The 24,690-nt window shown below is 37.3% G+C and overlaps 5 protein-coding genes across 7 annotated transcripts in view; 3 read left to right on the forward strand and 2 right to left on the reverse strand.

The window, feature by feature from the left end:
- The window catches only part of LOC129790857 (uncharacterized), a 679,906-nt gene that overhangs the window by 634,420 nt on the left and 20,796 nt on the right, over nucleotides 1-24,690 (forward strand). The window contains exons 1-2 of one of the 3 annotated variants that reach the window (XM_055828663.1): nucleotides 18,060-18,470; nucleotides 20,565-20,894. The gene's annotated coding sequence lies outside the window, so the exon portion shown is untranslated. Of the gene's footprint in view, nucleotides 1-18,058; nucleotides 18,471-20,564; nucleotides 20,895-24,690 lie in introns of those variants that run through there. The other 2 variants (XM_055828665.1, XM_055828664.1) reach the window with 2 other exon arrangements.
- Nucleotides 868-4,186, forward strand: LOC129790842 (ubiquitin carboxyl-terminal hydrolase 5). The gene is made up of 4 exons (XM_055828629.1): nucleotides 868-1,221; nucleotides 1,440-3,366; nucleotides 3,424-3,630; nucleotides 3,702-4,186. Exons 1-4 carry the CDS (start codon nucleotides 1,126-1,128, stop codon nucleotides 3,872-3,874), a joined length of 2,403 nt encoding a protein of 800 aa, XP_055684604.1. The 5' UTR covers nucleotides 868-1,125; the 3' UTR covers nucleotides 3,875-4,186.
- On the reverse strand, nucleotides 5,113-6,111 carry LOC129789221 (clavesin-1-like). Its single transcript, XM_055825868.1, has 2 exons — nucleotides 5,428-6,111; nucleotides 5,113-5,367 (listed from the first exon to the last, which is right to left on the reverse strand). The coding sequence occupies exons 1-2, from the start codon at nucleotides 6,109-6,111 to the stop codon at nucleotides 5,113-5,115; spliced, it is 939 nt and encodes a 312-aa protein (XP_055681843.1).
- LOC129789222 (clavesin-1-like) lies at nucleotides 7,662-8,745 on the reverse strand. The gene is made up of 2 exons (XM_055825870.1): nucleotides 7,990-8,745; nucleotides 7,662-7,916 (listed from the first exon to the last, which is right to left on the reverse strand). The coding sequence occupies exons 1-2, from the start codon at nucleotides 8,674-8,676 to the stop codon at nucleotides 7,662-7,664; spliced, it is 942 nt and encodes a 313-aa protein (XP_055681845.1). The 5' UTR covers nucleotides 8,677-8,745.
- On the forward strand, nucleotides 9,547-11,467 carry LOC129790876 (BTB/POZ domain-containing protein 17). Its single transcript, XM_055828698.1, has 3 exons — nucleotides 9,547-9,864; nucleotides 9,944-10,987; nucleotides 11,054-11,467. Exons 1-3 carry the CDS (start codon nucleotides 9,673-9,675, stop codon nucleotides 11,309-11,311), a joined length of 1,494 nt encoding a protein of 497 aa, XP_055684673.1. The 5' UTR covers nucleotides 9,547-9,672; the 3' UTR covers nucleotides 11,312-11,467.

Raw genomic sequence — 24,690 nt, forward strand, 5'->3', positions numbered from 1 at the left:
GTTCTAATCCGAGATTTATCCGAAGAAAAACGATCATGAAGGAGAATCTATTTTTTACGCCTCACTAAAACCCTTCAATCCAAAGGTGTATTAAATGTAATTATTTTATTAAATTGAATTATTTTATGCTTTAAATATTTTTGGAAAAAATAACACAAAAGAAGCGTAAAAATTATGATATTACATTTTGCTATTATTTTACAATTTCTGAAGTTTTCTAATTTTATACCTGAGTATTTTATACATTTTATTACATGCCATTACCATGCAAAAAATCTGCAGGTAAATCATGCAACCCTTGAACCGAGTCTGAACCTCAAACAATTCATTCGCACTGTTCTTTGGATTCAGACATTCTTTCCGGATAGACGTGTTTTGTGAGAAGAGCTCAAGAAAAAGTAACAAGTTCCTTCATCAATTGTCCTGCTGGTTTTCCCGGCTTCTAAAAATGACGAGAATGGGGTCTCCCATTCCTCTGTCTGTATTTTCAAGGTGATTTTCAATACATTGATTTTTATACATCTTACATTTTAATTGAAGTAATCTTTAAATTAATTTTTAAATAATATTTCTCCTCAGGTACGCGCCCATAATAATGGTTTACCATCTATTTGAGGGGCGCTTTAAATCTATTCTTGCTGGAGGAGTGGTTGGAGCACCGTAGGCGTCAATGGGACCGGAAAAGGAGACAAAAAGTTAATCTTCTGTCACCGGAAAACGTGAAGATCCCAAAAATGTAATTTTTCATCCAAATTAAAATCAGAAAACTAATTAATTTCAACAATTTAAACACAAACCATTGTAAAATGCAATAAAAATCATTTCCTGTCCCAAGAAATCTCAAATTTTTATTCAGCATCATGGTTTTTTAAGCTTTTCCACGAAAATTGGTTGTCATATTTCATTTTTTACATTTTGCTTGGCTATTTTTCTACATTTTTTTTTACATTTATTACATTTTCTACACCCCATCAAAATTCCGTTGAGATGTGTAATTTATTGCCCAAGCCGAAGGAAACCGAGTGATGGAGATAAAAAAGTAAATCCAAAAACTTTTCAATCTTCACAAAAAAGCAGTTTTATTGTGATTTCAAAGCGATTTACGCGTGTTTTTCCTGAGAAAAGATGGATGATCTGCAAAATCACATAGCTAGGATCCGTGTGCCTAGCAGCTACGACAATATTTTCAAAGACGAATGCGTGTTTTCCTTTGACACCCCGGTAAGAAGATTTTTAGGGGTTTTATCCGTAAATACGTGTCTACGGGGGAGGTTTTTACGTGAAATCAATTCTTTGGGAGTCAGTGGGTAGTTTTCCACTGAAAAAACTTGGGAAATGCGTGAATTTTCGGGGGGAAATGCTTAGTTTTTGAGACAAAGGATTTGAGGTTATGTTTGGGAAGAATTTTGTTGATTCATCTGGGAATTTTTGTCGTATAGGAATCAGAGACTGGGCTGTATGTCTGCCTCAATACGTTCCTTGGCTTTGGTAAGGACTACGTGCTGGGGTACTATGAGAAAACGAAGAATGCCGTATTCTTGCACATTCGACGCTTTAAGACAGAAATCCCACCTGAAGGTGGTGGCGCCGAGGGTCCGGAGAAGAAGATAACACGCCTGGCAATTGGGATTGAAGGTGGATTCGATCCAGGTGCAGGGAAGAAGTACACGTATGAGGATGTGTACCATGTGGTGGTACTTCCGGACTTCCACATGATCCCCTACAGTAAGAATCTACCGCAGCCGGTGGTTAATTCCGTCACGGCAATCCTTGCGGCGGATTCGGCAATGAAGAAGGTGGAGAAGAATTCGCTGACGGGCACATGGGACGGGGAGGTGCGTCAGGTGTCGGCATGCGCTAAGAATCTCGCGCAGCTGGACAATGGCAGGAGGATTCCACCGAGTGGATGGAAGTGCGATAAATGCGACCTCACCACGAATCTCTGGCTAAATCTCACAGATGGAGCAGTACTCTGTGGCAGGAGATTCTTCGATGGTTCCGGTGGGAATGATCATGCTGTGCTGCATTACAAGGAGACCGGCTACCCATTGGCCGTGAAGCTGGGAACGATTACGTCCGAAGGCAAGGGTGATGTCTACAGCTACGAAGAGGATGACATGGTGGAGGATCCCTACCTGGTGCAGCATCTTGCACACTTTGGCATAAAGATCAATCAGATGGAAAAGACGGAGAAGTCCATGGTTGAGCTGGAGCTGGATCTCAATCAACGTGTCGGCGAATGGAGTCTCATGTGTGAGAGTGGCAGCAATTTGATCCCAATGTCAGGACCAGGATGCACGGGTATGCAGAATCTGGGGAATTCTTGCTACCTCAACAGCGTCATGCAGGTTATGTTTACAATTCCGGACTTTGTGGAGCGCTTTGTGACAAATGCCGATGGGATCTTCTCAAAGTACCCCAATGATCCGGCCACGGATTTCAATACGCAAATGGCAAAACTCGGTGTGGGGCTTCTCAGTGGGAAGTACAGTACTCCGCCTAATGGTGTGCTGGAAGCTGAACCACCGGGAATCTCCCCGGCAATGTTCAAGGCGCTCATTGGAAAGGATCATCCGGAATTTTCGACAAAACTCCAGCAGGATGCTCATGAATTTTACCTTCATCTCGTGACAACGCTTGAAAAATTCAGTCGTGGTCAGCTTAATCCCGCGGATGCTCTCAAATTCTCCGTCGAGGAACGCGTTATGTGCTCTGCAAGTGGGAAGGTGAGGTACAGCACGAGGAATGAGTGGAGCTTGCCCCTGCAGATTCCCCTGCATTTGGCTAAAAACATCCCCGAGATTCGGGCGTATGAGGAGAAGCTTGCCGAAGCGAAGAAGAAGGGAGAGAAATTGGATCCAAATGAGGCGGTTCGCCCACAAATTCCCTTCGCTGAGTGCTTGAATGCCTTCACCAACGAAGAGATCATCGATCAATTCTACAGCACTGCCATTAAAGATAAGACCAAGGCAAAGAAGATCACACGACTCGCCACAATGCCGGACTATCTCATGATTCACTTCAAGAAGTTCACACTAAATGATGATTGGTCATCGCAGAAACTCGATGTTTCCATTGATGTCCCCGAGGAATTGGATCTGAGTGCACTGAGGGCAGAACCAAGGCGAGAGGGTGAGGAACTTTTGCCGGAGATTGCTGGACAACCACCACCATTGCCGCCAATGGATGAATTAGTGTTGGAACAGCTTGTTCAGATGGGATTCCCGCTGGAGTCCTGCAAGAAGGCAATCTTCTTCACGAAGAATACTGGCGTTGAGAATGCCACGCAGTGGATTATGGAGCACATTACGGATGCAGACTTTAGTGATCCCTTCGTTCCACCTGGAACTGATGCTCCGCGATCTGGTGAGTTTTCTTTACTTGAAATAATTAATTTATATTAATTTTCTTTCCCTCCGGAAGCTTTTGTGGCTGATCCCAATGGACTGCAGATGCTGATGGGGATGGGCTTCACTGAGAGGCAGGCAACAAAAGCCCTCAGGGAGACGGGAAATAACATTGAGAGAGCAGCTGATTGGATTTTCTCGCATCAGAGTGAATTGGATGCAATGGAGACGACTGAGGAGGCACCAGGTCCCCGAGAAATTCCCATCAGGGATGGAGGAAGCAGTAAGTTTTTGCCAAATTCTCATATTTTTCAGGAAGATCTCAGTAAAAAAGGAATCTTTTCCTTTCCACAGACTATAAGCTTGTGGCCTTCATCTCGCACATGGGAACATCCGCTCAGATGGGACACTACGTTTGTCACATCCTGAAGGATAATCAATGGTTGATATTTAATGACAACAAAGTAGCTATCTCGCAGAATCCTCCAAAGGATCTTGGCTATCTCTACCTCTACAGGCGCACCTAAATTCAATGCCTCATGCTGCACATTGTCACTCAACTAAGGAAGGAAGTAAAAGTCCCCAAAAAGGACTTTTCTACGTGAGTTTAAATTTTTTACACGACGCAAATTTATGACAGAGTGTAAGGAAATGTAAAATAATGGATAATCCATTTTTATTTTTCCCAGTTTTTTTTCTTCTTACATTTTCCACATCATTAATTTTTTCTCCTTGATTGTTTGAGCTGCTAAACTGTTCAAAAATCTTCCGGATGCATTTCTTTCATCGTCTGTAAATCATATTGCGTATCAAGCATTAATAAATGATTATAAATTTAATGAAAATTTTTAATGTTTTGTGGGGGTCTTTCCTCAACCATTATCAAAAATGTACTGGTAAGCTGACCTAGCTTACGAGAGCTGTGTTTCTTTCAGTGTAGGTACCAATTTTGTGAGAGCAAACTAGAACGCAAATTAATTTAAATACGAGCAAAGTCGGGAAAAGTTGAAAAGTCATCCCCAAAAGAAATCTTTAAAACGCCATATCTCAGGAACGGCTACATAGATTTTCGATTTTAAGCTATCGTTGGAAAGATCTTAATCTTAGCTATAACATATTAAAATGTGAAGTAAATCGATAAAGATATTTTTGAATATTCGAGTTTGAAGTTTTCAAAAATTTTATTTACTTGATTTTAGCGCCTCTCGCGGTCATTTCTCGAAGTTGCAATGTTCTAGACATTTGTAGGGTTTCACAAAATCTGTCATTTGCGCTTGAGTTGATCAAAATCGAATATGTAAAATCCGAGATATGACATGTCAAAGTTGGAACTCAATATTTTCAAAATGGCGAAATATTTTTTTGAATTTTTTTATAAATAGATGTAGTAGGCTATAATATATCAAAAAATGAAGAAAATCGATTGTAGCGTTTTCGAGATATTTATCGAAAACTCATCGAAAACTTTGTTTTTGATTTTTTGGCCCCCTAGCGGTCACTTTTGAAACATCGGATGTTCTAGAAAGTTGTAGGGTTTGTTGAGAGCTTTCATTTGACCCCGGGTTGATCAAAATCGGTCAATCCGTTTTCGAGTTCTAGTCGATTTTCGATGAAAAATTGTGGCGGCCATATTGACTAAACGGCTTGACCGATTTTTGAAAATTTGAGCAAAGTTTGAGCCCGATCTGACGACTTTGCATTTTAGAGTGTACACAAAAGTTGTGTCTGAAAGAAACACAGCTAAAATTAAATAAAAAGAAAAAAATTAATCAACGTTGATTTTACGGAAGCTCCCGACGATAGCTGCATCGAGATCAGCATCGTGGGTATTACCGAAGTTGATATCACGATCTGATACTTCAATATCAAAATCATTTTGAGATAATATTTCTTCGCGATGTTTTTCAGCGAGATCAATCATTTTCTTTGCCAATTCAAGACGGGGAATGGTTCCGCCGTCTTCCTTTGCTAGGACTGATGAACCAATTTCTTCGTGAACTCTGTCCCAGTTCTTGACAACCTGAAATTTAATTTTAAATTAAAATAAATTCATAAAAAATGAGTAAAATTTCCAAATTACATGGAAGCGCTTCCTCAACTTCTCACTGAAGCACGAAAGAGCAAGCTTAAATACGGCAACACAGTAAGTTGGCAAGTTAATGATGAAGAATATTCCATGGCGCAGTGGGAAGGTTTTCTGTAGACACTGCGTAATGTTCTTAATGTGTGGGATTGTCAGGAGGCTCACAAGGGACAGTGTGACCGTTCCCCAGTCCATGGCATGAGCTATCCCGCAAATTTGTGCCCTTTCGTCGAAACAGGCGAGCTGTAGGGCAAAATTCAACACCCTATTTGCATCTGTTGCCGTATACTTGCTCGTATCGAAGCATTCAGCATTGTAGGATATCACAACGCGTCCCTCCTTATCCGGTTCCGGCAAGATTAAAATCATCCCATTGGACACACAATGCTTCAAAGCTGGATCATCCAATGTGAGTCCATCGAATACTTGCGGAAGAACTTTCCGTGTTGTCAGGTAGTTTTCAAGGAGTTTCAGAGCATCCGGTACGGAGAATTTCTTTGTACGAAGAAATCTCAGAAGGAAATTTGCATCCATTGGGCATTTCTTGATCCTTGGATGCTTCTCAATCCACTCCCGGAATTGATCAAGAGACTGATTTCGTAGATTTTCATCCTCACGCAGATTTTCGAGAGCCTTCTTCTGCAACTCCTCACTTAGTTTGCACTCATACGAAGAGGACATTTTGATTCCACTAAATTACACAAAGAATATTATAGGAAAGAAAATTCAAAAGAGATGCTAATGAATGGTCAGATCAGACCAGACTGGTCATTACTTTAGCAAAATTTTGCCAAAAAAGCTTCTTGATAATACCTCAAAGATAAGATTGCATGAAGTTTTTTTTTAATGTCCGAGACTGGAGAAAGATTGAAAAGAGGAGAAAGGTTAAAATTGATAGCAAAAATGTAATTTACAGCACGTGGGATGTCTGCGATCAGTTGTTGCAGCAATAGATATGTAGGCTTAATATTTTTAATTAAAATATATTTTTAGTTTTCCGATGTTACATTGCTTTTTCTCCTTTATAAACTTTTTGACCTTCTCAAAAAGTTTGAAGCATCGAACTTTATCAAAATTTGCATAAAAATCCGTTGAGAGTCTTGTTATGCAAAAGACTTTACTTCAGGGGCATATCGATAACAATGTTCCACCATATTAAAAAAATTTAACAATGTTGTCGTCTTTTCTTACGGCAAAAAATCTCTGTCATAGGATCCAGTTCTTAGACAAGCCTATTTGATTTGTAAACCTCAGGAAGAAGTTTATCTGATCAGATAGTTTTCAAGAAACTAAGTAGATAGTCTCGATATTCTACAGAAGACTTCTTCGTTCGCAAGAGTTTCTGAATTTGGTTTTACCTCAATTTGGTATCTTTTGATCTTAAAATCCCTTGTTACTTCTTACCTGGGAGCTTGAGGTCGTACATTTAATCGTAAGTTTTTCAACGCTTCCACCTTTTATTTCTCTAAAATCTGCTTTAAATTGTAAAGGAGAAATTTCTTTAACTTCCTGCTAATCTTATAAGCATCAAGTTTAGCCATTATAAAATTTTCTTTTTATAAAATTTGAGCAAACACTTCACACGCTCTTGATTTAAAAGATCTTAGCGCAATGAAGGAGCGCAAAATACTAAGAATTGTTTGTACATATTAGGCAGCATTGAGGAACCGACTCTACAAGAAGTGGTCATAATATCGATAAGATTACAAAATATTTAATTGTTTTATTAACACGGCAAAAATTATTTTCGATTTTTCCGCTTAAAGTTTTTTTTTGCAATGAAGAATAATTTATTTACTGAATGAAGAATAGAGATTAGGAATGGATGGAAACACCCTTAAGGTTTTCAAGGCTAGGTTTGGATTTTTGAAGTTAGGTCCTTTAAAAAAAATTAAACTTAGTTATTCCTATGCTATAATTTTTATTTTTTATTTTAAAAATTTAAACCTAGCTTAAGAAACGGACTAAGCTTAACTACTAGGTCCGCTGATGTATTCACACTTTATCATTCCAGAGGGCTTGGCACCAGGTTCATTTTACGGTAGCCATAAAATGCAAGCATTGATAGTAATTTTTTGGGTAGCAACAAAAAGAACAATCAAATGGAAGATAGATTAAAAACAAATAGTAAACTAATAAAAACCATTTTTTAAAGCATTTATTAGATCATCTAAGAAAATTTCTAAGTCCCAAATTAATGTGGAAAATACTTGGACTTCAAAATACATAGTTTAGTCCAAAACGATTTCCCGGAAGCTCCCAACAATTGCTGCATCAAGATCAGCATCGTGGGTGTTGCCAAAGTTTACATCTTCGTCTGATATTTCAATTTCAAAGTCGTTAAGAGCGAGAATTTCATCACGATGCTTCTCAGCGAGTTCCACAATTTTCTTTGAAATTTCAGAACGTGGAACTGACCCACCGTACTCCTTTGGTAGAGCTGAAGTACCAACTTCATCGTAGATCGTTTTCCAGTCATCAACAATCTAAAAGTTTTTTTTTAAAAAAATCATTTTTTTAATTTCAAATCCTTAACACTTATTAGGCGGTTTTATGTACCTGCACGCGTTTTCGAAGTTTTTCAGAAAAGAACGATGCAACGATCTTCCAAATGATAACGCCGTACTTTGTAAAATTAATATTAAAGATCAGTGCATGGCGTAGGGGGAAGGTCTTATGCATGCATCGTGCGAAATTCTTCATTTGTGGAATTGTCCAGATTTTTGCATTAGCAACGGAGAAATCTTTCCAATTAATAACATGAGCCATTCCGTAAATTTGAGCCCTTTCATCGAGAAGAGCGAGTTCATACGCCAAATTCATTGTCCTGATTAAATCTGTCGACGTATGCTTGGTAACATCGACACCTTCTCTAGAGTAGGTAAGTAGGACACGTCCCTGTTTATCTGGTTCCGGTAGTAATTCAATACATCCACTGGTCAATAGATGTTTAATGACTGGATCGTCTAAGGAGAGTCCATCAAAAAATTGCGGAAAGAGTTTCCGCGTAGTAAGATAATTCTTAAGGAGCTCAACGGCATCTGGGACAGAGAACTTCTTGGTACGGAGGAATCTCAGAAGGAAGTTCGTGTCCATTCGGCATCTTTTGATCTTTGGATGCTTCTCAATCCACTCCCTAAACTGAGCAAGAGCCTGAGTTCGGAGTTTATCATCTTCGCGCAGTTCTTCGAAGGCTTTCTTCTTGAAATCCTCTCTTAGCTTGTATTCCTTATCACTTGCGGCCATTTTGTTTTTTTTTTTTAGAATATTTTCTAACTTTTCCTTTCAATTAGAACGAATTTTCACTTTTTGAATGTTCCTGAAAAGATGTTCCCGCACTGTAAGTCCAATAGAAACTAAGAACTGCTCTGAGCTGCGTGGAAAATATATAAGGCCGGGAAAGATACCTAATTGCCATCATCAATGACAATGGATAATGGCAAAAGACCTAATCATTTTATTTCTGGGGCTATAAGATTATGAAAAGTTGATAATTTTTTCTGCAAATTGTCTTATGCTTTTGTGGATTTATGAAGCATAAAAAGAATAGATAATAGATGTGATAAGATAGAGTTCTTCTGGGTGCATTAATTTCATTTGACAATAAAACACTTCGGAGGAGCATTATTTGCCTTGAAAATGATTAAAAGAATTTGGCCCTATGGACATGAAGTTCGCGGCCGTAAAACACTAGAATTAAAAAATAAAGATCAAAAGAATTTAATTTTGGTAAGTTCTAGCTAGAAAGTTTAATAAATAGTAATTTCCCAGCAAAATTACCTTTTTTGTGACCAGGAAGCGATTTCGCGTTGATTTTGCATCGCCATCAAAATTTTCAAAATCCGCTGGGAAAAAAGTGCAAATTTCGCAAATAAAAACCGGTGGGTTGCGTTCCCAAATTTTTACTGAAGCTCCCTAAGTATTCCCGGCAACTTTTGGGGCCCCAAAAATGCGTTTTTCCATGAAAAAAAAAATAATAATTTGATTTTTTTTTCACAACATGGTTTCTAGCACTTAACCCAATTCTCCCCTACATTTAACGTATTCTTGTAACAAAGAGTAAAAAATGTAATAAAAGTAACAAAAAAAATTACATTTTATACCCTCTTTTCATACGTGTCGATAAATATGCAACATCCTCTAATCTTGACAATTCTCTTTTGCTAAAAAAATAAATAAATTGTGATTATATTTTGGGGAGATTATTTGTGAAGACAATGCAGGGCGTGCAAGTACAATGAGATGGATGAGAGTGCGCTAGATCAATCCAGTCAGGATTCCAGTGTGGTGGAGATGGACAATTCCGGGAGCGTGCTACACAAAATTGCGAATCTCTATGCGGAACAGCTGATGTCTGATATCTGCATTGTTGTGGGCAAGAATCGCTATCCTGCCCATCGAGTCATCCTCTGTGCCAGTAGCGAGGTCTTTCAGGTATTCCAGAAGAGTCATCCCTTCAGGGGAATTGTGAATCCTCCACGGATTCTAATGCTTTTTGTGGGTTTTTCTGCAGGTTATGCTCATGAACGCTGAATGGAGTGAATCACGAGAGAGTGTGATTGAGCTGAAGGAAGATCCAAGCTGTTCCATGGTATTTCCGCAATTCCTCAAATACCTCTATGTCGGTCAGATACGGATATCCCTTCAGACGGTGATGCCAATGCTGGCACTCGCTGACAAATACAACATAAAGGACCTCGTGCAGCTTTGCGTGGACTACATGATGAAGCACATTGCCAAGGCTGCAACACAGGGCTACCTAGTCTCATGGCTGCAGTACACCATGTCTTTTAGTCCGTACCATCAGGAGGTAACAGATGCATGCCAGCGCTTTATGAAGTGGAATCTTGACATTGTGGCGGACTCGAAGGATTTTGTCGATTTGGACGTCAACATCCTCATCGTATTGCTGCAGCAGAACGACCTGGTGCTCAAGAGTGAGTTTGAATTGTTCACATATCTCGAGAAGTGGCTCATGTTCCGGAAGCAGCAGATCGAAATGGAAGCCAGTGCATCCACTGAGGATGTTGCCCACCAAATTCAGCAACTCCTCGAGGCCACTGTGTCACACATACGCTTTGCCATGATGATGCCACATGAGCTGGCGAATCTCCTCCTGCGGCCCATTGTGAGCATCAATAAAGCCTTCTTTGTGGATCTCATTGCCATCGGGATGAGCTATCATTCGGGGCAGGAGGAGCGTGTGATGGAGATTCGGCAAACGGAAGTGGGACAGCTGCAGTTTACACCGCGATTGTACACCACTGACGTATGGGGCCTTAGTATGAGTATCACGGAATTTGAGAAAATTGAGGACTTCCAGAATGTCGCAGCGCTCTTTTTCAGCAAGAGCAACCTCTCGGAGTTTCAGGAAGATCAAACAATCACGTGGGAGTTGGATTTCTTTCCGCGTGGCATTCGTTTCAATCGTGCAAAGCTCATCTATGTGTACAACATCAATGTTCAGGGTGTCGATATTCCAGAGGCCATCCTCAAGACGGTACGTCTCCGAGTTACGTGCAAGGATGAAAATTTGAAGGGAGAACAGCGGTTCAAAGTAAGTTAATTCAATCTTTTTAATTTTTTTATTTTTGAATCCTTGAAAATCCTTAATTTTGAATAGATTGGCGTCCTAATTACGGGCGTACAGAACCAAATTACCCACATACGCACAGTTCACGAGAGAGTTCACTACTTCTCACGAAGCAATCGTGTGTTAAATATTGACAATTTACTGCCATACGAAGAGTTGGAATTGTGCTCCATTAAATTGAGTCCACACCTCACCGGTGACGACCGGGATACCCTCACGATTCAGGTGATTATTGCCCCAATGGGTCCGTATGTGTGTCACGAGACGCCCGCCTTTGACTTCAAGTGAACCTCCTGCGTGTGCACGCGACATGTTGCAGCAACCCTACCCGGCTGGAGGAGTCACAGCCACGGATGAAATTGTTGTTAATAATGTTTTATATTATTATATTGATGAAATCCATTTGTGTAAATAACATAAAATGAACAAATGATGCGCAAAGAATTTCTCCGGCTTTGGTCAATTGCGAATTCACCACGATTGCAGGTCACACGGGGTCAGTGGGCGCCCAGTGAGTCGGGGGCGAAGTTGGAGTAGGGAATCAAGAAATAATTAACCTTCCGGGTGTTGGAGCACATCACGTCTTCACTATTTGCTCGGTGCTATTTATCTTCAGTAAATTGCTATTTATTATATTAAAATGCCATTAAAAGTGCGGCCATCAAATGGTTTACAATAGCTCTTGAGAAGGAAGTTTCTTTTATTTTTCTTTAAGAATTTTTTTGAAGATTTTTTTTTAGTTAAAAGATAATTCTTTAATTGCTTTAGTGCTAGGATTTTAAATATTATTTTTTATCTTAAGAAAGCAGGTCAGTAGAAGTTCCTCGCAAAAGTTTTTCATTCTCTCTCCTAAATGTTCCAAGACTTTTTTTTTAAAAGTTTTGCTAGCTTTCCTCTACCTTTGTCTGATTAAATAAAAAAATATTGAAAAATTTTTATTTAAGGACCTAAATTTTATAAGAAAATAATTTTAAAAATTACGCAAAAAAGGTAAAAAAAAACTCTTAAAAAAGCAAATGAGGTAAAAAGTATTAAAAAAATTATTATTTTGAGTAAAGGAGCTTATTCAGAGCTATATGGATCATGATCTCATTCAAGGATTCAACCGGGATACACGAAGATTTTGTAAAGGATCAAAAAAATTAAGAAATAGCCACCGTTCTTGCATTTTCTTTTGGATTTAGCTGACAGATGAGAGCAAAAATTTTCCATAAAATCTCGAAAATGATTTCCTTTGTCCTTTTTAATCTGTCTTAATCCTAAAGGATAATACTATATTTTCCCCTATTTGTATTAATTGGTGGCGCAATTGTTTTTATTTTTTGGGCAAAATACTGCCGATTTCTTTAACTGATCTTATCAGTGCAAAATGGTAATTCTGTTTGAGAATTTGAGAGTCCGTTTGAGCCTTGTCCCGTGTGTTTCTTCGTAGAAGATCATGAAACAAACATTTAAGAATAAATTCCTTTTATGATTCATTTAGATAAACCGCCCTAGAGTTTAATTCCGCGCTTTAATATTTGGAATAAAATTATCTTTTGTATAAAATATAATATTTTATATAGATTAAATTAAACCTTGGGGGTAGATTCTAATAAAAATATTTTCTTTTTTTGCAATTCGTCAGTTATAAGATTTTTAGTATTCCGGGAAAAATCTTATAGGATTTTAATCGTATTTTTGAAGGAAAATTACTGTTTCAGAGGTTCCAGGCTTCAGACTTTTCAGAGATCTTTCTGACTATTTTCCTAGTCAACAAATTCTTTGTTTTTCTTTTCTAGAACGACAATACAACGATTTCAAAACACTAATCGCGGTCAAAATAGAGACACTTTTCAGTTAGAAATAAAAAGAAAAGATTTTATCAGAATCTATCCCCTTATCTGTTCTGGGTTGGGTATCTTATGAGGCTCTTCCTTAGACACCTTTTACAATCATTCTTATCCATATTGCTTATGTTCAAGCATAAAACTTGCGGAACTTGACAAATTATCCTCTTTAACATATCTCTTACAAAATCATAATTAAGATGATTATAGAGTACCTATACAATTTAAACAGCAGAGTATAAACCAAAGCAACGCTTTAGTAAACCGTATTGTTCTTTGCTCGTTTAGAATGACAAAAGCTGCGGATTATTTTCCCATAAAATGTGGCTAAAAGAGCGCGCACAAATGCCCAAAAAGAATTAAAATATTCTTCCCTCGTAAGATTTTTATAATTAAATCACACGCTGCTGAAAACTTTCTTGGCCAAGCACTTAAAGCGTCTCAAATTAAATTGTTATTATAACTAACGAAAAAAAAGAAGAGCTGCGGAATTTGCATCTGCTCTACCTGATAAACATCTCGCCTATGTACTTTCATCATATATGAGTGAGATTTTACTATGGAAACTGCTACCTACCTTAAAAATTAATCACACACTGGACAGACAATTAATCCATCTTCTCACACCGCATTCTTGGAATTTGTAGTGTGCGCTCTATATTTTTATATCTTAGCGGGGGGATTTGCGGTGTTTATGTGGACAGAGAAAATGCGCTAAAAAGAGCGATTTTATTTGGGATATGGATGTGAAGTAACAAGAGATTTTGCCTCCATCGCAAGAGCGGAGGTGAAGAAGAATTATATAGAGAAGATGAGGTGAAAAAAAACAAGAGATTTTGCTACGCATGATGGGGCAATGAGACGAATGAAATTCAGTGGCGATTCTTATGACTTAATTTCCACACACAATTAATAATTTTTGCTATTGGCTCAATGGGATGGAATTGATACATTTTGTTTGGATGAGATGCGGGGAGTTGTTGTGTGGCATACAATAAAAGCGCTAATTCCTGTTATTCACCATCTATGCGCACACGGTGTCGCGCTAAGAAAACTTCCAAGAGAGAGAGAATTTCTTCGAAAACGTGTTCTGCAAACTCCCGGAGTTGAATTTTTTTGCATGCTCTGGCTTCGCTTGAAGTCTCTCTCTTCCCATCTTGTGCATTTTGCACACATCCTCTGCTCCCCTCCTCTTGGTCCATAAGTTTTATGTTATATATGTACATATGTACACATGGCATATTTTGCTGGGAGACTTGTGGCTGCATTTTCTTGTGGGTTACACTATAGGTTGAAGAAAAGCGCGCAAAGACAGTGAGAAAGAAGTGATAAAAGGACAGTCATCTGTCCATCTGTGGGGATTGCAAGAAACCGTTCCTGCCACCCATTGCTGGAGCCCCTGAGAGAGTCCTCCTCACCTCCGTCTTGGCTCCCCATCATAATCTGAAACACTTGCTATTTCCGATTTCGCGAGATGCAACTTCAGCAGATGCCGAGCGCAATGTCGCCAGCATATTTTGCACTCTGGAGTGGGCACAAAAAACATAGTTGCAGAGTCGTTGGGTGAGTGTCTTCTTTCTTCACGCAAAAATGGGGATTGATTGCTGACACACCATCGGCTGATGCCTCACAGTGCACACACACGGTGCCAGAGTGAGATGGAATTGGCAGGATGAAAAAAACGCACCTGTGGTCAGGTGGCAGAAAATTCTATGATTTATGTTCTAATGCTGTTATAGTCATCGAATCAAACGGTAATTACTACCTTTTGTATGTGATTGACTCTTTCGCACGCACTGCATTTCTCATTCTAAAAATTCCATACAAGGGATGCAATCTTGCTTTGCTACATATCCATCCATCCACCAGGCGTCTCCACCTAAAAGGGCAAACCACTAGGCGTCCTCACTACGTCTTTACACCGGATTCATATGCAAAAGAATTTATTTGCCCCAATACAGAGAAATGGAACAAATCTGCGGCTGTCTTTGATATTGGAAAAAAGCATTTTGATAATTTGCAAATTTATTTTCTTTCTAATAAACCTCTTAAGATTGACGAAAAAAAAGCACATGAAAAGAAAAGAAAGAAATGACACTCCTTAGTTTGTAAAAAAGAATCCAACAAAACAACGTTTTTACATCTCTTTGATGTTTCCTACAAACGCTGAATTTAAACCCCAACTAAAAACTCTTCTGGAGTTATAGCTAATCGATTAAATATGAATAGTTTGTTAACTGAATTTTAAACATTTCGTTTAAGCTGTTTAAGCTGAATTGTTTTATTTTTCCTTTTAATGCAACATTTGATTCTTCGATTTATTTTTGTTTCTGTTGCTCTATTTTTTTTAAGAAATAAGTTGCCAAACAGCTTTTAGTCATTGTTTTGTCTCCATATGTAAACTGCATGAAACATTTACGCTAATGTTTCCTCAGCGAATCTTAACAATGTATTAAGAAATGGAAGTTAAGAAGAAAAATATTTCTGAGCGAAAAATAAAACATATTCTGAGATATGATGAGAAATTGAATAATTAAAAAAAAAATGTTTCAGGAATATCTTATCAAAATTCACCAAAGAAACATTGGTTTTAATGTTTCATAGTCTAAAAAAATGATGTAGATAAATAATGCCATTTTGACGTCACTATTTGCATTTTTTGGCAAATCTTTGTTAAATTTTCCCAGCAGGGAAAAATAGTAAGTCAGTTTGGCTAATTCTGAGGCCTCTTTATTAGATTACCTATATGTGTTATATTAGTTTCCTAGAAGAAAGTCTCTATAATACCGTAAATTGGCTCCTTTGCGTTTTAATTCTCAAATGAAACTTTTAATATTTATTCAACAGGTATGCAAAATTACAAAATAGAATTCTTGTCTTAAAAATTCTATAATGTTGTGATATTCAATCTTAAAAAATTCTTTGTGAAACGTCTGTAAAATTTCTTGTACGACTTGTAAATTTTACCACACTTCCTCGATTTTTTTTACATTTTAAAACTATTAAATACATTCCTATTTTGTTAGATTTAACCGCATTATTGCAAATAAATCAGTGGAATGGCAAAAAAGTGAGATCAACTACGGTTTTTGATACATATATTTTACGTATAAATATTGTACATATAGCATATTTATTTATGTAGATCACACGGCAAGATGGACAAGAAGTGTTGCGGGTGAGAAAAAGTCTGTGAATTCACCTCTTTTTACCACTTTACACCTCCATGATCCGCATTATTGTTGCTTCCACACTCGCATAAATAATTTTTGTACCATCGACAGTCCATCGCGTACACAAGCCTTGATATGGAAGATTTTCTCGTATTATTGTTTCTCCATATTTGCAAATTCACAGAAGCAATCTCACATACTTATGAGAATGATCTGTGTGGCTCACAAAATTATTAGGTAGGTACTACATTTTATCTAGCCGCAGCGACAAAATGTGTTGGCAAAGCAGACAGTTTGGCTTCTCATGGGAGGTGCGAGGTCCACGCACGAGCAAAAAAAAGTGGAACTAGAACCGAGCGGCAACATTGTTGGCAACATGGGAGGCAAGAGAGTTTCCTAAAGAAGAAAAAAAAGTCCACATAATCAGTGTGATCTTATACGGACGTTAGGAGAAACAGTGCCTCATGTTTAGATATCCACCTCATATGCTAATTCATGAATCGCGATCGCGGATGGAATTTTTACCTTGGCATTGTCTCACATGGCAGTGATCTCTTGCGACGCGGGAGATTTTGCTGCGGATGGACCGGGAATATTGTGCGGAGTGCGAATGAATTCCAAGCTGCATTCCACATTTTATTGCAAAAATATATGTAATAACTGCAAAATGTGGGAGCGACCATCTTCCAACTGCGTTGTCATTGCCACACACCAGATGATGCACTTAAAGATGATGCCATTCCCTTAAGCTCTTTAGCCTTTAGAGATGAAAAAGTAATTTTCTAGAAGGAGATTAAATGAAATTCCTTGCTTTGAGGATCATTTTAGAAATCGTGGGAGGGATATTTTTTATGTAAAATTTATGATCGCATCAAATTGTGATAGATTGTAAGAGATCGCGAAGTTAAATCCACCAAAGAATGATCAATTGAAATCGCCTTAGAAAGGTGACGTTTATTATTAAAATTATCAAGAGATTTTAAGAAAAATTGAAGAAAATAAAAGATCGCCTTCACATGAATAAACAAAATGATCTTATATTAAAATTGATCGTGAGGTAGGTATCATTAAAGAAAAGGACCAAGAACATTTTTTTTTGGTAAAATGAAGAGTTAAATCCCACAATTTAAAAACTTCTTGGTGATTTGTTTACCCCAAACTGCAGTATTGAGGTCAAATCAAATTATATTTTTTTTCCTGTCGTGCAAGAAAATACCATTCTGTTTTACCTTTTTCATCTAATATAAAATCTATAATATTTTAAACAATTTTTTTCTTAATATTAGGTCACAATGTTTCTTCATTTTTTTTTTTTTACAAAATAAAAGATTTATTTTACATTTCCCTTTTCCTTGAAAATTCTTAAAGGATCATTCATATTTGACCGTGATCGATGACTTGAAAATAATGCATATTTGCCTGATAAATCAGGGATCGTGTACTCACATGCGGGGCGATCTGCATCAGTGATCGCAAAGGGATCATGATCAATTGAGGATCCCTTTTCCGCCTTAGCGGCGCATTCATGGGCAAAAACCGGAGCGCGATCATGAGTCAAGTCCAAGGCCCCGAGAGACTCGCGCGATCGAGTTTACCTGTTCGCTTGTGGCTGGTGATCGGGCAAGAGGGGCGGCTGAGAGCGAGCAAAAAAAGAGTGGATCACACACAAGGTGCACACACCGACGATGACCAGAATGGGGCAGCTTATGGAACAGATGATGGTATTGCGGTGTGTACAAGATCATTTTCTTCATTCTTACCTGTGTGTTGGCTCCCAAGAAGTTGCGATCATCGTGTCGGTTGGTTCATTCCGTTACTTTTTCTCCTTGCCAAGCTCCACAATGCACCTCTCGCTCCAGCGTCTTCCTCGCGCCATCGTGCCTTCTCCGCCAGCGTTGGTGATCACGGTGTGTGCGCTCCACAGTTGGAGTCTTCTTGTTGCCCACCTCCGTGGGTAGGGGAGTTGCGGGTATGTGGGGAGGATCATCGGCCCGAGCAGACAGGTAAACGGAGTCTCTTTCCACATTACACAGAGTATTTTACAATTAACTCTGACCGAATAAGCACGTGTTTTTTCCCCCGTGAACTTGGCCTTTTCTTGGTGTCCAAAACCCCCAAGAAAGCCAAACCGTGAGAGATTAATCGGCTCAAAAGTGTCCGTGTGTTTTGGAATTTAATCCGTATTTCAGTGTTGCGCGCGCTATCGGAAAATCCCGAAAAATCCCTTAAGGTTTAAAAGTTTTATTTTTTTCTCTCAAGTGTGCGCAATCTCAAGTGGTGGTACGCGTTTTCTTTTCCTTGCGCCGAGAGTTGTATATTGAACAACTTGTTTGGACAATTAGTTGAATATTTGTTTGCCCATTTGGATTAAAAAGCCCCACACACACAGAACGAACGAGGAATTGTGAGAGAGAGGAAACATCGGGACGAGATCAATCACTGACGGTTAGTTTTAATGTTTCATTGGACAATTTTTTGAAACCACCGAGGAGTTGCTGAAGAAAAATCTCGTGTATACAAAAAAAAAAAAGAAAGAATCAACCTCTATTCATTTTGGATCTCTCGGCGATCGGTGTGGTATTAATGAGGAAACAAGATCATTAATTTTAGCCAACGAGAGAAATTTCTGCGTTGGCAAAAATGCTGCGCTCACTCAAAAAAGTGACAATTCTTCTCTGGTCGTTTTTTTTTGCCCAACCATCTTCTTAAATATCTGAAGACACACACCGAAAGATTGTAAAGCCTGATTTGCCCACTTTTCGATCAAGCACATCACGCTGAAAAGCCCCTGTCGATCGCGATCATTTCGTATGATCTCTCCGTGATCTTCCCTCGATGGGGTTGCACTGTGCAGATCATTCTGCCAATCTGCAAATACATCATCAGCATAAGTGTTATATAATGGCAATTGAGAGAACAAGTTATGTGGAATGCACCTTCAATACATTCGTAAACCCATCATAATACGATCGCAATGTCCAGTGACATCATTCTGTCTATCTTCTTTGAGATATTGAAGAAATTACTTTGCGGCTCCTTTACTCCTTCGCTAAATGGACTTTCTAAATTGATTTTTCCTGTCGAATTTCTTGCTAAAAGTTTCTTAAGAGATCCGTTTTTTTCCTGTTTTTTAGACTCAGGTACTCTTCGGATATATTTTTTTAATTTTCCTTTAAACAAATCGTTTAAATAGTGATCTTCCACCAAAAAAAATCTTTAAAAAAAAACACTTTATGTTCTTAAATTCATTTAGAGCATCCCAAGCTTATCTCTAATTCATTTTTCAATGAATGTCCTTTAATTTCTATTGTTTGGAATTGAAAAGGTTTTTTTTAAATTCCAGCGACGTTTCGCTTTGTTAAAAATTTATTTAAAAATATTTTTTCATGAATTATAATCACATTAAATATGTGATTTCCCAAGAAAATACTTTTGTTAATACTTTTTTAATCAATTTTATTAATTCTTGAAGAGGAGATTTGGAGGTTCTTTCTTCGTGAAATGATAATAAATTTTCCTTTACTTAAAGAAAATTCCCTGATAGAAAAATTATTAAAATTTTCTATGATTTAAATTTTACAAAACTAAATTTCAACAGATTACAGATTAAAAATTAAAATTTATTTTGATTAAATGAGTACATTTTAAGTTAAATGTCTATCCCCTAGGTGACTGTATGTGCAAAATAAATTGTTTATACAGTGTTAAATTAAATTTTTTGTTTTAGGGGAGGGCGGGGCTAATAAAGTCACTTAAGGGTTTAGAAAAAGCCTAAAATATCATATTTCCTAGCTAGATAGAACAAAATGATCTGAGAATGTGTTGTAGGGCAGTAAATTTCCTAAAGAAATGAGCTAAACATTTCGCTTTATCCATTTGGGAAATATGATATTTTGAGCTTTTTCTAAACCCTTAAGTGACTTTTTTAACCCCGCTCTCCCCTATATTTATTAGTGGTTCTTTGCCTTTATGGCATATATTTATTGATTTAAATTTCAACAAAATCTTATTTTAAAATAAACCGCAAGCTTTAAAATTTACATTTTTAGACTTTTTAGATGATTTTTACCTCCAATTGTAATTTAAATTTTTACACCAACTAGAATGTATTTTGGGGACAAAATATTTATTATTATATTGATTTTATGCGGAAACTTCCCAACCTTGGTGCTCGAAGATCACACGTAAGAAGAAGAACAATCCAAGAAGGAGTCCACGCTCATAAACCGGACCCACTGGATTCACATTGGGATTGTTGGGTTATATTTTGTGGTGGAAGAGACGCACTTTGAATATTGAAATCAACATTGACTACCGCAAGAGACGCAATTTCACTCGGTGTGAGAGATCGGGTGAGAGATCCAATGAATAAAGAATGAAGAAATGTGTAAAAATTATGTCAGTGATTAAAATTCCATCTCGGTTTTCTCTCTAATCACACCGGAGAGCGATCGCGCGCGCACGGGACTTAAGCCCCCAATCTATCGCGATATATTTTGGGTGTTTTTTGTTGTTTATTATTAAATTAATTTAATATAGAGACAGCTCGGTGTGTGATCGATTGCGGATACTGAGGATATTGACACAAGGAGATACAACACGTGAAATTTTTCAATTTTGTGACCAACGAATATTTTTTCCACAAACAATCCCCGGAGGTCCATCACGAGTTGTTCTGTGTTGGGGTATCTAAATACCTACATACATATACATATTTAATTTTCTCCTGAGAAGAGCATTTTGGAATTTTCTACGCGCGGTGTCTCACCGAATCTTCCGGCAGCCAGCCCAATCGAAGTGTGTTATCGGGGAGGAGAACACGAGGACAAGGATATCAATAGCCAGTAAATCATCAGAATTAGACTTACGGTAATTCCAATTTCTTCACAAGCCCCAACCTCCTTCGGCGCGCGCAACTTCTTCGTCTTGCGCATCATCTCCAACCACATTACTACAATCCACTTCCATTTATTATACTGTATTAAAGTTTTATCTATTTATGTATATATTCCATAAGATTCTCTCTGATTCCGTTATATAATAATGTGGAGATGAGGAGCACGAGACTCTCTTCGGAAGAAGAGAGAGAGAAGTGTGGATTTCACATGAGCGTGCAACATGGTTAACATGATGCGGAGACGAAGAAGATGGTCAATGTGCCGCACAATATGACTCTACATTTTTCTTATTTCCAACTCCTATCACAACTATCTGTCTAACCACTGCGAACGAATTGAATTTTTATGCGTGCCAAGCAAGTGCATCATCATCGCAAGACATTGGTCTCGGTCACTTTTTTTCCTCTTACCTATATACACGTCTTTTGCCATCAAGCAACTCATTGATTTCTCGGAGGCTAAAGGTGTATCACTTGCGTACCTCGAAGGACCGAGGTGAAAGAAAAAAAACAAGCAGCACTCTTTGAAACTTATTACAGTTGCATCGAAGAAAATAACATCACGAGTGGGAATTGTAGAAAATTATAATTTCACGTATTTCACAAAACTTCTCTCTCAGACGCGTTCTGTTTGTAAACATTTTTGCATTGAATTTTCTCCTAAATAGCAAGGTTCATTCCGTTTATTCAGTAAGACAAACAATACATGGACTTTAATTGGAGTTGAGTTAACTTAAAAATATTTATTCCCTTAAGGGGGGTCTCTTAGGAAAACTGTTAGAATTTACCCATTTTTAATGTTGTCATTTTCTTGGGGTTTTTCTTAAACCTGGTTTTCCGATGTTAGTTACATTTGAAGCCTAATTATTGAAGTGTAAGAAAATCACTTTTCGCCATCTTAAGTGCGACGCCATCTTGTGATTTTCCGACTTTTTCTCAGAACTGCTCTAAAACACAAAGGTAGGTTTTTCTCAGGATCTACTGGACGGATTTTGATGGGGTAAAAAGCAAATGAAAGAGGACATACCCGTACAGATTTTGATGTACCAGAATTTTGAATTTCCATCCTGGGGCTGAGAAAAGTAAAAAAAAATGTGACTTTTGTTCAGATTTTTTGACGTTTTTCCACTTTTCTCAGCCCCAGAGTGGAAATTCAAAATTCCGCTACATCAAAATCTGCATTGGTATTTCCTCTTTCATTTGCTTTTTACCCCATCAAAATCCGTCCAGTAGATTTCCGTCGCATCTAAGATGGCGGAAAGTGATTTTCTTATTCTTCAATAATAAGTCTTCAAATGTGACCAACATTTGAAAATCAAGTTTAAGAAAAACCTTAAGAAAAATAAAAACATTGAATTTCATCAGCTCTCAAAAGAGACCCCCCTTAAAAATTGTTTAGAATTTCTCTATTTTTTAGGAGATTTTATTCTATCGGTTCTTCAGTGGAAAATTAACAACTTCATCAGGCACTCAAACTCTTCTTCCTTAAGAATTAGGTATATTTGTTCTTTTTTTAAAAATTTTTATAATTATAAAAAGAAACAATCTTAAATGTTTTCAAAGGATCATTATTCATTTTTATGCTTACAATATTAAAGAAATGTTTCATCATTAAATTTTCCATTATGGAATTAATGGAAATTCTTTTCTTAAAGCTATGAGTTAGACAATTAGAAAATATAATTTATGTAGTCTCCACGCCCAAGAAAATTAGACCAAATATTTTTTTGGAAATCTGTCCTTATAATTTTTTTAAAAGGTTTTAAATTTTCAACAATTTATTCTTTTTATAGAATAAACTATACCTACATGCCTGTATTGAATTAAAGAAAGCAAACAGCTCAAGTATTATTTTTTTCATTTAAAATAAACTATCTAATGATTAAAGTGTTGGTTGAGTATTCTAAAATAAGAATGCAATAAAAATCTTAGGTGTGGGATGTCGTGCTCTGTTATTTACAAAGTAAGCATAAAAAAACCAATAAAATCGGTAAATACCTACAGTAAATTTTGCAATAAAAATATTGTACGGTAAAGAACATTTGAAATATCAATTAAAAATCGAAGCTGTATTAAAAAAATACAGACCTTTTGGCTATTAAAATTTCTTCATTAAAACTTTAATATTGTCCCGTTGATGACTCCCATGATGACAATTGCATAAAAAACATAAAATGTACAAGAAATTTTCATAACCCTTCAACAATTTATACAGCAAGACCATCCTAAAAGATAAATTGAAAAAAAAAAATTATAATAATAATATTTGAGATTCTAATTTCACCAATGATGGCTCTACATTTCTATCTGCAACTGTACGCTTCACCAATTTCCGATCATTTGAATTATTCATGGATCAAAAAATTCTCTTTGGCTCCAAGAAGGTTTCACCTTATCAAATACACTCGGAGCCACGCATCGAAGAATCCCGTCGAAGAGAAAATTCTTTGCGTTCCCTCGACGCATTTCAGAGATCCAACCAGATGATTGGTGCGGCCCCCACATTTCCCTCGACCCCCTTTGCTTCCGCCTTGAGGAGTGAAATTATTGGTACGGATATGAGTTTTTAGGTGGTGGTGTTGCTTATTTTATTTCTTCTATACGTACGTTAAACACTGTATACCGCCCGCCTCCCCCGAAATGCAGTGAGTTGAGAAAAAAAAGAAGAAGAGAAAGATGCCTGTGTCGATCATTAACGTGCTTAATTCATTTTATTATTTATAATAATTATGGTTTATGGTGGGGGCCTATATGTTGCGGACGTGGAACAAACAGAACGAAGATAATAAAGACATGAAAATACACGGAGGACACACTCCATTGCATTCCCATCGTGTTCCCAATGCTAACAAAATCTCGCGATGCTGCGTTCCCTCCGCAATGCTCAATTCTTCATGCCGACACAATTCCACGCAAGAGGCCCAGACTTTTTCGCGGAGCGCCATACGGTTTAGCTACCGTATTTGAGAGTTTGTCGGATGCTTAATTTCTCTCCCACAGTGATTATCTTTTTTTTCCCTCCTTATTTTTCGAGAAAGATTTCTCAGGGAAAATTTACAGAATCTCTCTCTACACACAATATCAGATTTGAAAATGTAAGGGAAGGAAAATTCCTCCAGATTAAGATAAAAAATTAAATTTTAAGAATTTGGAAAAATAAAAGTTTCCTAACATTTTTTTTAAAGGACATTGAAAATTAAAAAAGTAAAATTCTTAATTTAAAATACAATTCTTAAAGACGATGGGAAAATTTAACTTTCATCAAAATTTTAGTCTATTGTATTTTGTTATTAAATATCACAATTAAGTACTTTATTTATCTAGATAAAATTTAATATACTAACAAAGAAATTACCATGTAAAGGTGGGACACATATTTAGCAAAAAAAAATATGCTAAAATAACAACGTGACAGGTATCTCAATTTAAGCATTAGCATAAGCGCCGCTTATGTTGAATAATTTTGAATAATTTCTGCAAATTACAACACTAAAAAAAATGAAACAATCAACTCCAGCAGTGTCGCTAAATTGGTGTCGCTTAAATCTTAAACCAAATCTTAAACTATCTATTGTGTAGGAGACAATCTCAGTGAAATTCATCTATACCCATCCCACTTTGGCACCACCACGTGCCACAAATTGTCTCACACTTAATCCCAATTCTATGGCATTTGCAACTCTGGCATTGCACCGGCATTTCGCCCTGAGAAGTGTCTTCTGGATGCACATAAAACGCGCGGGAGAAGTGCAAAAACAGATTTATTGC

The sequence above is a fragment of the Lutzomyia longipalpis genome, chromosome 2 (assembly GCF_024334085.1).
Source record: "Lutzomyia longipalpis isolate SR_M1_2022 chromosome 2, ASM2433408v1".
Lineage (NCBI taxonomy): Eukaryota > Metazoa > Arthropoda > Insecta > Diptera > Psychodidae > Lutzomyia > Lutzomyia longipalpis.